The 14,775-nt window shown below is 36.4% G+C and overlaps 1 protein-coding gene across 13 annotated transcripts in view; it reads left to right on the top strand.

Annotated features, from left to right (window-relative positions):
• HDAC8 (histone deacetylase 8) overlaps positions 1-14,775 on the top strand; it is a 213,078-nt gene that overhangs the window by 90,181 nt on the left and 108,122 nt on the right. For 7 of the 13 annotated variants that reach the window (XM_044379335.3, XM_048213400.2, XM_057312474.1 and 4 more), the window contains one exon: positions 2,087-2,181. In XM_044379335.3, coding sequence (XP_044235270.1) covers positions 2,087-2,181 — 95 coding nt within the window. Of the gene's footprint in view, positions 1-2,086; positions 2,182-2,417; positions 6,557-14,775 lie in introns of those variants that run through there. The other 6 variants (XM_044379336.3, XM_048213401.2, XM_044379338.3 and 3 more) reach the window with 4 other exon arrangements.

Genomic DNA, 14,775 nt, shown 5'->3' with positions numbered 1-14,775 from the left:
TTATATATAAGTAGTAAACACATGAATTAATTAAATATCTAAGCTGAATTCAAGAATGACTTCTCCTCTGCCCAGCCCCCACCAGAAGAAGCATGGATTTGTTATAATAAAGCCAAATTGAGAGATCTCGAGTCTCTTGGGCATCCTTGCCTCCAGTGTGTACTGACATTTTGCATTACTTAACCAACAGAAAGCTGGGTCTGTTCAGTAGAAGTATTTACACATTTGTGAAAGGTACTTTTTACAACCTCAACTACCTTTGAAGATGCCTTGCTGAGAATCTTTCTATCTATCTGGCACCATCTTGATTTCATTCGGTGAATGGATTGGTGTGTTAAAATAACATGGTCAAGCAGATTGAGCTTAAAATGCATGTATTATGGAACAGCTAATAGTTTGTTGTTTTGTCAACCTGTTGTAAAAACCAAATTAGAGGAGGCTGTGGGAAGGCCTTATGAAAATGAGTGAACACTCAACACAAATACGCGAGCCTGGTCCTTTGGCAGCCTCAAATCCGAGAGGGATCAAAATTACAGGTGCTTACAGGAGCCAACCTCTTATGAAAAGCTGGCAAGACACCTATTAACTTCAACTCAGGGAAAAGATAAAATTGATAAGTATCGTATGATGTATTACTTTCCTTGACAGCACTGAGGATGCTGTCAATGATACAGGTACAGCTAGGGGGAAGAAAAAAAGCCCTTTCCACAACACACATCTGTGCAAATTCAACTTTTGTTTCTGGCTACAGCCTTTCCTTAGCATTTTCAAAGTCTCTTTGCTTTCTCAGCCCAAAGTTTTGGCTTTTGTATATATAACTCTTCTTGCGCAATTTGTGTATTCCTGAAATTCCTGTATGTAAATGGAATTTTTGCAAATCAAATCATATTGTGTATGTACCAGAGAGAGCTTACTACTTAAAATCTATAGTGAATCTTTTTGAAATCAAATAATCATACCCAATACGTTGATCTTCTGAATTCAGATTTTTCACATCAGGAGTGTTTAAAGTAATAAGTGTACTATTTCGCTTAAATTCTCAATCCCCAATAACACATAGACAACTATTGGAGATGGCCATGTCCCCCAGCTTCATTGGTCCCCATTGAGGCCTAAAAGACATTCCAAAATCCCCAGTATCCCTGACCTTTCAAGGAGAAAGGCTTTCAAAGCTTAAGAGAAAGGTGACCATATGTCCCAATTTCTACATGTTATCCCAGTGTAATTATTAAGAGTGTCCCCTTTTACTGTTAAAATGTACCATTTGGACAATAAATTATATGGTTACCTTACCTAAAATAGACCAGCTTCTATTTCCCTCAGGCTGCACTGAGGTTAGGAAATCATTCCATTTCATCCTTACAATCTTAGAATTTAGCTAAAGGCCAGCGTTCTGATGCTTGCATGGCAGAACACATCTATTCAGTGCAAAAATATGCTGATTATTAGCCAGTATAATGTGGCTGCTGGGTGACTGTGACAGAACCTGACGAGATGGGTCAGAGCGTCAATCAACAGTCCCTTCCTCATCTCATTCTCTTTGATCTCTGCCACTAGGCCTGTGTTTTGTGGAGAAAGGGAATGCTGATATTGAAAGAAGGAAGTCTGTTTCTGTCAGCATTTTCCATTTCTCTTTCCTGGATATTTCTAGGCCTATATCTGCCGATGGCTTTAACATACAAATTACATCCAGAAGCCATTTTATAGAATTGTTGCAAAATTCAGCACAGAAACCTTGACATCGGGTAGGTTGCCCCAAGAGATCCGGGTTCCAGGGATCTCAGTCTTGCTGATGACATGATGGAATCCTCGGATACGTATTTGTTCAGAGATGAGGGCCTCTTTAATCTTTGCAGGCCTTAGACTTCCTAGTTCCACACTGTGCATGGTCTGACTAATCCACTAAAGTCCATCTATTAGGTGGTTCAAAAACACCATAAAGGGATGTTTAGGTGAAATTCTGCAAGTTGGAGTTGTCTTTTTAGCCCTTTTATTAAAACATTTTTCTCTCCTTCCTTACCCTCCTTCCCTCTCCTGCTGTTTTGTGACTGTTCTTTCCTAACTTCACAATTCTTGATGGAGACAGGAGGCTATAACCTTGCCAACACGGCTCGATGCTGGACATACTTGACCGGGGTCATCCTAGGGAAAACACTATCCTCTGAGATCCCAGATCATGAGGTAAGTAAGGCTCTGACAAGTCCTCTCTTCTTTAAGGGGAAGAGCTGAGTCATTCCACCTAATCAAAATCACGTCCTCACCACTCAATACCGTTTTGTTGAGAGACACTCCAATAACAATAACACACTGTCTTGGCAGAATAGTGGACTCTTGTTCCAAAATATCCAAGACCTTCTGCCTTTTTTTTACAAGAGATCTCAAAGGCCAACTAACTTTAATTTCTCAATTAATTACAGAGACTGTGGGAAGGGGTCACCTGTTCACACAAAGAACTCCTTGGAATATGTGCATATTTTCATCCCCTAGTCTCGAAACAGTAGGAGCAATTTTTAAAATGTATAAACTGGGTTCTTCTCTATGTTTAAAAAGTCCCATAGGTGGTATGTCACACCTATGTTCTTTGGAGTTAGTCCTGGTCATTCAGTTTACTTTGACTAATGTAAAATTTAAGAAACACGTAATCACCGCAAAGACATGTCTGGTGTTTTTCCGGCAGTTAGTGGCACACAGAGATTGGGGGAAGACCATCCAAAATATGAAACTTCACTTGAACTTTTGCCATCTTCTCTAGTCATATGAGATGGGCTTTACACTTTCTGAAGCAAAGATGTCTATTTTAGCTTCCTCAAAACAGGTTAACAGAAAGCCGTCTGAGCCCAGTGAGTGTGCTAATTATCCTTTATCTGAAGGTGTACCCCTTCTCTTTCCCACCCACCCCCACACGTGGCAGGAAGCATGTTATCACAGATCAAGATGTGTAGTTGTTGGCCTTAGAGCGTGGGACTTATAATAAAACCAATGTGTGAACCAGTACCCGCAGCCCCCCTTTCTCAGGCCATTCCCAGGAGTAGAGATGGTACTTTGGGTATGTTTTGATTCCTGCCAGATGCAGGATCTGTACACTTGGGAGCATTATTCTTTTTAAAGTTACTATTATTTTTAGAAAATTAGAAACAACTTAAACTAATTCCCTTCCAGTTTTCTGCTAACCACAAATGAGGTATAATATGTATCTCTGAAAAACCACTCAGCGTGTCTAGAATACAAATTGAAGGCATGCTATAATTTGAGACAATTTGCTGGTGTCAGGGTTAATAGAAGTCTCTTTTCTTGACTTGACTTACCTTTGTTCAGTATTTGGAAGCTTTATGAAATATAAAGATAAGCGAACAAATTACATTTGTGAACAAATGTAATTGCTGTTATTGCTGTGGGACTATCTCCAATTGCATTGTAATTTAAAGCATTGAGACTTTAAAAACTGATCAAGTTATGTCAAAAAGGAGTTTTAAACTATAGGCGCTTGAATTGAGAATGAGTGTTCTGTTCCTAGGAAACAATGCAAATCCATAGATTCATCTGTCTTAAAAAGTTGATAAAATTTTAATAAAGATGAATACTGCCTCTGGTACCTGGAGAAGCTATGTGCCTGAATAGATGTGGGGTTTAGCCTTATAGACATGTCCCGTCTTTATGCTGACATATTCTGCCAGATTAAATATTATACAATGAATGCCACAGTTCTTGGCACATAACAGGCGCTTTTGAAATGCAAGTTTTCTCCTTCCCCTTTGCATGCTCCCAACAACTCCTTATACCCAGACATTTATGACTTTGTCATTCATAAATGTGTCCAAACCCTTTTTGAATCCCTTCTGTCATATCCTTCTGGTATAAGACATGTGAGTCATCCAAGAAGGAACAAAGAAGAAAATTGAAATGACAGTCTTCCATGTACAATAAGATAACATTTTAATGAAAATTGCCAAAAATAGACTGCACAGTGTGAAGGCATATATAAGTTTTGTGCCACAATACACAGTTGCACACAAATATCCTTGTGGTTCTCTGTAATCAGATCAACAAATGGTGGATCAAAAAATATTTACTGAGCACCCATTGTGTGCCAGGCACCATGCTAGGTGTCTTGGAAGATGCAAAGACACTAAGACCTCATCTCATCCCTTCCTTCAAGCAGCCTGGGTGGGAGTCTGGTATAAGTCCTAGGGAGATAAGCTGATACACAAATAATTATATTACAGAGCATAGTAAGAACCACGAGACAGTAGGAACAATGACTGTGGAGACGTGCATCAAATATGAAAGGGATACAAAGGAGTGTACAAAATACCCTGCCCTCCAGGAGCTGAAAATATAATTGAGAAATCTAGTCAGTGAAAAGGTTAAGATAGTGCAGCGGTCAGCTGCAGTCTGGCTGACCCCCCCCCCCACTGTCTTCACTTTCAGTCTTGGGCTTACGTTCTTCTGTGTCCTAGGATAATAATCTTCCTCCTCCAAATGCTGTTTCCCCATCTGTCTCTTGTCTTCCTAGGTGCAGCTTCAAGCCCTGTGCCTTTAAAAATCCCTTACCTAAGTATACCAAGGCCCTTTGAGCTCTTCCTTCACATTCATTTATTCCTTCATTCATTTAACAAATATTCATTGGGTCCCTACTACTTGCCAGGCCCTATTCAGACTTGAATTCAGAGAGACAAAGACTAGCAAGTAAACTCAGTGCCCTCAAAAATTTCACCATCTAATAAAGGCGACAGAACAATGTGCCCAAATCCAGGACAGTTGAGGATAGAAGAAATGTTTCACCAAGACTTTGAACTGAATCTTGGAGGTTGATTGGGAGTTTGCCAGGTGAAGAAGAGCAAAAGACATAGTAGGCAAAGGGAACAAGGATTGGAAAGGACCTGGTGCCTGATGGGACGAGTGAGAAGTTTGATATAGTAGTAGAACATAGAATTTATGAGGGAAAGTGGGAAGAATGAAAGCTTGAATGAAAATTGGAGCCAGATTATGAAGAGACTTGAACACTGCACTAAAGAGTTTATTTATACTTGTTTCTGTGAAAACAGATGAGCTTTGGTTTTCAGAAAGCTTACTCAATAGTACATGGAAGATAGATTGCAAAAGGGAGAGATTTGAGAAAGGCAAACCTGTTAAGAGGTTCAAGTACACTCCTCTAACATAGTCTGTACCATTCATTTGGTCATCTGTGTTTTGGTTGTCTGTATTCCCCCTCAGTGCTTAGCACAGTGTTAGCTACTCACCTTGTTGGTGTTCATTCATTGAATGAACAGCTGAATAAATGAGTGTTTGAATAATAAGCATCTCAACACTCACATTGGAAAACTTCTCTTTTTAAGATGGAAGAATTGGAAGCCTTTTGCTGGAAAGGCTTCCAGTAGCAACTACCCATCCTTTGCAAGAAGTACCAGGTATCCCAGCTGTAGGAAAGAGATGTGTCCGTGGGAAAACACTAGATTGCCAGTTAAGGGAAGGGAGTTGAGAAGACAAGCCCAGCACAAATATTACAAGTCATTAGTGGTGAGATTTCAATCATAGTGCTCCTGCGATATAAAATCAGTGATATCATTAAGCCAGTGATCAAGGAGTTAGTCCCAGCACAGGAACTGGGGAGCCAGGTTTGCCAGCCAGGCGTGGAATAAGGAGGCAATCCCAACTGGAAGAAGAGTTGGGCACAGCTTGAAAAGCTGAGAGGAAGGAAACCTGCCCATATGCCTGGCTCAGGTATCTCTACCATAGAGAAAGCCCAAAGGTGGCATGAGGTCCCAAAAAAAGACCAGTACGTGGCTAATTTAGCAGATCACCCACTCTGTATTATAAAGCTTATGGACTATCATATGTAAGAGTGTTCTGTAATCCAGTAATACTATTTGGATCCTATGACCCAGGATAGAGTATGGCAGTTATGTTATATAATGTATTCATATATACATATATGTATATGTATATACAGACAGATCAGGTATATGTATATATCTGAATCAGCTAGGTTTATTACCAAAATTTAGTGAATGAAAAATATTTACTTAACCAGACACTTTTGATGGACTGGTTGCATAAACTATGCCTGACTCATATGAGGCATATGTAGCCATTGAGAAGAATCAAGTAGATTTATATACAAGTGTGTTACTGATGTAAAACAGTCTTGCAGTGCATCTGTAGATTGCACTGAGTCTATAAATCGATTTGGGAAGGAATAACATCTTAACGATACTTAATCTTTCAATCCATGAATTTGCTCTATCTCTTCATTTTCTTAAGTCTTTAATTTCAAATTTTCTTTTATACTTTTCAGTGAACACGTCTTGCACAAATTTTGTTATATTTATCCCTAAGTATTTCATGATTTTGATGTTATTATAAATGATATTTTTAAATTTCAATTTCTAATTGTTTGTTGCAAGAATATAGAAACCCAACTGATTTTATATTGATCTTGAATAATGTATCATTGCTAAACTCTTTAGCTCTAGTAGCTTTTTGTAGACTCGTTAGCATGTTTCATGTATACAAACATGTCATCTGTGAATAAAGAAAGTTTTACTTATTCCTTTACAATCTTTATGCCTTTTATTTCTTTTTCTTGCCTTATTACACTGGTTGGGACCTCCAATGTGATGTTAAATAGAAGTGGTTAGAGCAAACATCCTTGTCTTGTTCCTGATCATAGGGGGAAGCACTTAATCTTTTACTATGAAGTGTGATGTTAGCTGTAGGTTTTTTCATAAATGTTCTTTATTAGGTTGAAGAAGATCCCTTCTATTCCTAATTTACTGAGAAGTTTTCTCATAAATGAGTGTTAAATTTTGTCAAATGCTTTTTCCCCATCTATTGAAATGATCATATGGTGTCCTCTTATTCTGTTAATACAGTAAATTGCATTAATTGTTGCCTTTTAAATGTTAAACCTTGCATTGCTGAAATAAACCCTAGTTGGTCATGGTATATTATCCTTTTTATATATTGCTGGATTCGGTTTGCTGAAATTTTCTCACGGATTTTTTGTGTCAATGTTGATGAGGGATGTTGACCTGTTGTTTTCTTATAATGTCTTTGTCTGGTTTTGATATCAAGGCAATGCTGATCTTATAAAATGACTTGGAAAGTGTCCCCACCTCCTCTTTTTTTCTGAAAGAGTTTATGTAAAATTGATACTATGTCTTACTTAAGTGTTTGATAGAATTCACCAGTGAAAACATTTGAGCCTGGAGTTTTCTTTGTGAGAAGGTTTTTAATTATGAATTCTATTTCTTTAATAGTTACATAACTATTCAGATTTTCTATTTCTTCTGGCTTCCATGTTGACAATTTGTCTTTGAGGAATTTGCCCATTCGCTTATAATATTCTTTTATTATTGTTTTAATGTCTGTAGAAGCTGTAGTGATATCCCCTCTTTCATTCCTAGTATTACTAATTTCTTTGTTTTTCCTGATCATTTTAGCTTGTGGCTTATCAGTTTTATTGAATTGTATTTTTTTTCAAAGAACCAGCTTTTAGTTTCATTGACTTTATTTTTCTCTTTTCTATTTTATTATTTCTGCTCATATCTTTGTTATTTCCTTCCTTCTACTTACTTTGTATTGATTTTTAGTTCTTTTTCTAGTCTCTTATGATAGAAACATAGTTTATTGATTTTAAACCTTTCTTCTTTTCTAATAGAAGCATTTTATGCTATAAATTTTCATCTAAGCTCTGCTTTAGCTGCATCCCACAAATTTTGATGTTTCCATTTTCAGTTGCTTCAAAGTATTTTCTAATTTTCTTCTTTAACTGATGAGCTATTTAGAAGCATGGGTTTTTAAAAATTAGTTTCCATATATTTTAGGACTTTCCAGATGTCTTTCTATTTGCATTCATTTTAATTCTGTTGTGCTCAGAGAACATACTTTGCATGATTTCAGTCATTTTATATTTATTGGAATTTGTTTTACAGCCCAGCATATGATCTATCCTGATGAATGTTTCATGTGCAATTTGCAAAGAATGTGTATTTTCCTGTTATTAGACAGCATTTTTTATAATTATCAATTAGGTCAGGTTAGTTGGAGTGTTGTTTATATCTTCTATATCCCTACGGATTTTTGTCTGCTTGTCCTGTCAATTACCGAGAAAGCTGAAATCTCCAACCATGATTTTGGATTTGGCTGTTTTTCCTTTCACTTACGTTGATTTGGGCTTCATGTATTTTTGAAGCTTTGTTATTAGATGTATACACATTTAGGGTTGTTTTATCTTCTTGATGAATTGACCCCTCTATTATTATGAAATACTGTTCTTTATCTCTGGTAATATTCCTTGTTCTGAAGTCTACTTTGTCTGATTTCAGTATTGTCACATCTGTGACAATTTGATTATTATTTGAGTAGTGTGATTATTATGATTATTTTGTGTGGATATCTTTATCCATTCCTTTATTTTTAACCTATTTGTGTTTTCATATTTAAATTGAATTTCTTGTAGACCACATATAGTTGGGTCATGATTTTTTATCTAGTCTGGTCTGACAATCTCTGCCTTTTGGTGGGAGTGCCTACACCACTTATGTTTACATAAATTATTTATATGTTTAGGTTTAAGTCCATTTTCCTATTTGTTTTCTATTTGTCCCATCTGTTCCTTGTTTCTTTCTATTTTCCTGTCTTTTTTTTTAATTAAATGATTTTTTTAAGGTTCCATTTGTCTCCTTTATTTGCTTATTATCTGTAACTGTTTTGATTTTTTGTGGTTGCTCTGGGGTTTACAGTATGCATTTCTAAGTTATCATATTCCACCTTCAAATAGTTTTACACTACTTCATGTACAATGTAGCACCCTTATTACAGTGTTCTTCCATTTTCCCCCGTTCCTTCCCTTGTGCTATTGTAGTCATATATTTTACTTTTGCATATGTTATAAACGCCATGATACATTGTTATTGTCTTGCTTTAAACAGTCAATATATTTCTAAAATTTTAAAATTTATTAATTTACTTAAAATAAGAATAATAAACCCAGTACACATTAGCACAGATAACATGTTGTGATTTTTTAACAATAACTCTATTTTCCAAAACAAAAAAAATGTCATGAGAAGAATGTCATTGCTATACATTTTTGCACATCTCTATAATGTCCGGCTTAATAAATGACAGCTTACTTGTCATACCAGCCTCTACAATGTGTTATGATGTTTTTGTTAAAGTATATGAAGAAAATCCAGCTTCACGTAGATATGTAGTTGGAAAAGGGAGGAGTTATTTTAATCACCTTTATGGATAATTGTGGATAGTCTTCTTTGATACTACATAAAAACTCTACAAATGGTAGTTTCTTAAAGGTTAATGCTGTATGGAATCTGCAACTGTTACCAGTGAAATTTTTATATACTGTGACATGAAAATTCATTGGTCATCTTGTACTTTGAATAGATATTTGACCCATCTTGTACATATCGATTACTTGGAAAATATTGGTTCACCAGGTTATATGAATGTTACAAATGCTGAAACATTTTTTGCACTATGAAAAATCACATTGATATCAGCACTAATCTCATTGGAACAAAGCTTAAGTTTGGAAAACCTGTCAAGCTTAACAATGGCAGAAAGAAGTTTTCCAATATTTTAATTTTCACTCAAAAATGTAAATATCATTATTGGCAACAAATTATCAGTTGTTTACCCTAAAGGCTCGCTTCACTTTTGAGAAGTATCTGCCAAATACCCAAGTACTAATCATGGTTTTTCCATCAGTTGTTCTTTCAAGCAAAAATGGTGTTCATTAAAAGTGGCTAGTAAAGCCACAACCTAATTACAGATGTGAGTTTTTTTTCCCCAAAACAACCACCATAATGTAGTTTATAACAGAAGCACTTCTTCATAACTCCTGTTTTGTCACACAGAATATTGAACCCAGGATCAAGATTTAATAATTTCTGGTGCTTCGCCAAGGACATTCTTAAGCAAAATTGAATTTTTAATGTGATTACGTGGCAGTATAAAGAATACAATAACTACTGGTATACTTTGGTGCTACTGCCTTAATTTATATCATGGTGCCTGCAGTTTTATCTACCATTGTTTTTGTACCTTCATGCAAACATAAAAAAAGTTGCTTCAGGAGAAACCATGAGATTCAAACAAGTTATTCAGCACTTTCAATATTTCAGTACCACTTGTGTTTGTTGTCAACCATTCACAAAGAAAAAGTCTTCTTCAAAGATTTAGTTAGTGCTGATACCACATGACTACAAGCAAAAGAGCAAGTCCAGACACATTTGTAGACTTGTCTGCAAGGTGAAAGTACAATTATGCAAATAAGATAATAATTAAGTCTTCATGTTTAGAGCTAAATGTTTAAATAAACAAGTTACTGTGCCATTGAAAAGAGGCATTACTATGAGTTATTTTAGTAACTTTTCGTTCCGTAGGCATTGAGCAATGTCAAGTGTTCAGGGCTTTATTGATCTCTAGGCCATCATGTGTATTACCCTGGTCCATGCAATGCAATAACTTATGCATAAGATGTTTCAGTGACTTTTTCTAGTTTGAAAAGCTCTAACGAACAACTTTTGGGTTTTAATAAACTCATGTCTACACTTAAAATACTCAACTTCTTTCCCTTTAACTATGAGTGAATGGTCTGAAAATGATGCCACAGCTTAAATAGCAAATTATTCTGAAAGTATATAAAATGATCCATGCCTAAGAAAGTGTAAGGTAAATTAATTACACCTATAAAGGTAATTTTAATCATATTTTCACTTCTTGCTTACAATTTCACCATATCTTTGAAGTAAATGTCTTCCTACCATGAGTCAGAGCCCTCCCTGATACTTCAGTTTCACCTTTTTCAGCTTCTTTAAACATAGATGTTACAGCTCTGGTTTGAGAAAGCAAGCCTTCTAAGCTCACTTTATTAAGCCAACAATCCGTATTCTTGTTGTATTTCTATCTAGGTAGAAGATTGTTTATTATCTAAACAATAATAAAGTTATAGAGATTATAGCAGGCATAACCAAGGGTACTTTTTCATGTCCCTCTTGTGGTTAGGGAGTACAAGCGCTGGTCATGGTGCCAGCACTTCAGAGGAGAGAACTGAAAAGCTTAAAGAAAGGGTTGGAAGAGAAGATCCAGAGCCTGACCAGGCAACAGGTCTCATAGTAGGGGAACCTGTTGAAGGGGCCCAGCAGAGGGCACAGGGAGGCTAGACAGCTACTCACTTGAGCCAAAGGATTTAATGCTCAGGCTAGAATGTCCCAGCTATGAGCAGCTCTGGACCATATCCCCTATCCGCCCACCTGGGCTCTGCCACCTTTTGGTTGGACTGTGTTGCTCCACTGACTCTGCCACCAGGCTGACAGCCTGCCTCCCTCCTCCAAGGCCTTCAGTGGCACTCATTTGCAGTCAGCACATATGCAGCCACCACTGGATGAGCTGCTCCCGACATGGTCCTAAATTATCAGTTAAAGAAATTAAAAGATGAGTAAGGAAATATTTTTGGCATTTACCCATATATTTATCCTTTCCAGCATTTTTCAATCCTTTGGTAGATCCAGGTTTCCATCTGGTAAAAGTTACATTTTGCCTAAGAACTTCAGTTAATTTTTTATCATAACGCAGGTCTGTTAGCAACAAATTTTCTCAGCTTTTGTTTGAAAAGTCTATTTTGTCTTAATTTTTGAAAGATATTTTCACTGGGTATAGAGTTCTAGGCTGATAATTATTTCTTGCAGAACTTTAAAGGTATCATTCCATTATCTTTGTGCTTGCATATTTCCTCGTGAGAAGTCCTAATTATTCTTATCTTTTCCTCTGGCTGCTTTTAACTTTTCTCTTTGTGACTAGTTTTTAGCGCCTTGATTACAGTTTGCCCTGGTGTGGTGTGGTGTGGTGTGGTGTGTGTGTGTGTGTGTGTGTTTATCCTGTTTGGAACCCAAAGCTTCTAGGATCTGATGGTGTATAATTTTTATCAAATTTGGAAATATTTCAGCCATTACTTCTTTTCTGTCCTTTTTCTCTCTCTCCACTACTACTGAAACTCCAGTTAAACTTATGTTAGACCAGTTTCATTGTCCCATAGGTCATTGAGGACCCCGTTTTTTTGTCTTTTATTTCTGTGATTCATATTCAAGAATTTCTGTTGCTTTGCCTTCAAGTTCATTGATCTTTTCTTCTGCAGTATATAATTGCTGTTAATCCCATCCAGTGAAATTTTTCTTTCAAATACTGTATTTTTCATTTCTATAATTTCTATTATAAAAAAACTTCCAAAACTAATAAAATCTTTAAAATATGTATATGACCAGGAAAAAAAATCTTCCATTTCTCTCTTCACTGTGTTCATATTTTCTTTACATCCATGAACGTTGGGAGCATAATTATAAGAGTAGTTTTAAGGTCCTTGTCCACTAATTCCATTATCTCTGTCATTTCTGAGTCTGTTTCTGTTGACTAATTTTTCTCCAGGTTATAGATCACATTTTCCTGCTTCCTTGTATGTTTAGTACTTTTTAAACTGTATATCCAACACTGTGAATTTTACATTGTTGAGTGCTGGATTTTTTGTTATTTATTTATAGAGGATTGTACTTTTTCTGATAGACAAATTATTGTGGATCAGTTTGATCCTTTTGAGGTTTGTTTTTAAGCTCATTTAGAGTACATCTTGAGTAGCCTTTACTCCAGGGCTAATTTAGCCATTTTGAAGGAACTGCCCCCTCTGAAGTCTTTACAGATGCCCCTGTGTATTCACTGAGGTCTCTCTACTTTGACCTTATGTGAACTCTAGGAAGTGTTCTTCCTACAACTTCTTTTTTTTTTTAAGATTTTATTTATTTATTTGACAGAGAGACAGACAGCCAGTGACAGAGGGAACACAAGCAGGGGGAGTGGGAGAGGAAGAAGCAGGCTCCCAGTGGAGGAGCCTGATGCGGGGCTCGATCCCAGGACTCCAGGATCACGCCCTGAGCCAAAGGCAGACGCTTAACGCCTGAGCCACCCAGGCGCCCCCCTACAACTTCTTAGTAATGGTTTCCGGGGAAATTTTTTCTAGGCTACCTTTGTGAAGTTTTACCCTATCCATGTTCAGATCGGTATTCATCAAAAGACTCAAGGGGACCTCTCTGCCTATTTCTGGTACACTTTTTATGGCTTAGCTCCATCCCCACAATTTCTAACAACCCTGGTCTTTTTGAATTCCAGTCTCTGTCTCTTCTATTCAGACATTGTTAGACTCTGTTTAGATCCCCCTCCCCTGCATCGCAGTCCAAGGATTACCTCCTGGCAGAAAGCTGGAGTGATAGTAAGGATCACCATTTGTATTTCTTTTTTCTCAGATTACTGTCTTGTATTGCATATTGTCCGATATCTTTAAAAAAATGTTTCCTATATTTGGTAAATTTTCCAGTTGTTTCCAAAGAGAAAATAATTTCACATCCTCTTTCCCCTCATAGCTAGGTGCAGAACCCTTTTACTTATCTGATTCCATTTTTTTTCCTGCCTTCATTTTTGAAGAATATTTTTGCTGGATATGAAATTCTAGATGGACAGGGTTTTTTTTTCCTGGCTCCATCTTTTTTATGGAAAGTCAGTCTTGTTCTTATCATCATTTCCCTGTATATATGTCTTTGTTCTCTGGCTGCCCTTATAAATTTATCTTTGGTTTTCAGAACATTGACCATGATGTGGCCTGGTATACTTTTGTATTTATCCTACGTGGGAGTTTCTGAGTTCCTGGATCTGTGGGTTGCAGTTTTGGATATAATTTGGAAAATTCTTGGCTGGTGTTTCTTGACCTTTTTTGCCCTATTTCCCTCTCTCCTGTCTTTCTAAAACTCCTGTTAAACATGTGTTAGAATAATTGATACTGTCCTATAAGTCGCTGAAGTGCTTGTCACTTTTTTCCAATTTTTTTCTCTATGCTTCTCAGTTTGCTTAATTTCTAATGATCCATCTTCAAGTTTACTATTCCTTTCTTCTTTAGCATTTAGTCTATATTAACCCTATCCAATTAATATTTTATCCCATTCCATCCAATTATTTTTTAAACTTCTTTATTTTAAAATAGTTTTACGTCCACAGATAATTGCAAAAATATTACAAAGAAGTCTCATGTACCCTTCATTTGGTTTCCCCCAATAGTAATATCTTATATAACTATAGTAAAATATAAAAACCAGGAAATAGATTTTGGTACAATCCACTGACCTTATTCAGATTTCATCAATTTTACATGCACTCATTTGTGTGTATGTGTATTTGGTTCTATGCAATTTTATCACATGTATAAATTGATGTAACCACTACCACAATCAGGATACAGAATTATTCCATCACCACAAAGACCTCCCTTGTGCTACCTTTTTATAACTATACCTGCCTTCTCTTCCCTCAACTCGGTCTCTAACCCATGGAAGCCACTAATCGGTTCTTCATGTCTACAGCTTTTTCATTCAGAGCATGTGATATAAATCGAACCATGAAGTATGTAACCTTTTGAGATTGGCTTTTTCATTCAGCATAATTCCCTTGATGGCTGTCCAAGTTGTTCCATTCCCTAATACTTTATTCATTTTTATTGCTGAATAGTATTCCATGGTATACAGGTCCCATAGTTTGTTTAATCATTTATCCATTTAAGAACATTTGGGCTGTTTCCGATTTATAGCTATTAAAAATTAAACATTTATGTACAGTTTTTGTGGAAGTTTTCATGTGTCTGGGACCAACACCAGGAATGTAATTGCTGGATCATATGATAAGTATAGGTTTACTTTTTTTATGTTCAGTTAGCCA

The sequence above is a fragment of the Ursus arctos genome, chromosome X (genome assembly GCF_023065955.2).
Source record: "Ursus arctos isolate Adak ecotype North America chromosome X, UrsArc2.0, whole genome shotgun sequence".
Lineage (NCBI taxonomy): Eukaryota > Metazoa > Chordata > Mammalia > Carnivora > Ursidae > Ursus > Ursus arctos.
This window is presented reverse-complemented; position numbering and strand designations above follow the sequence as displayed.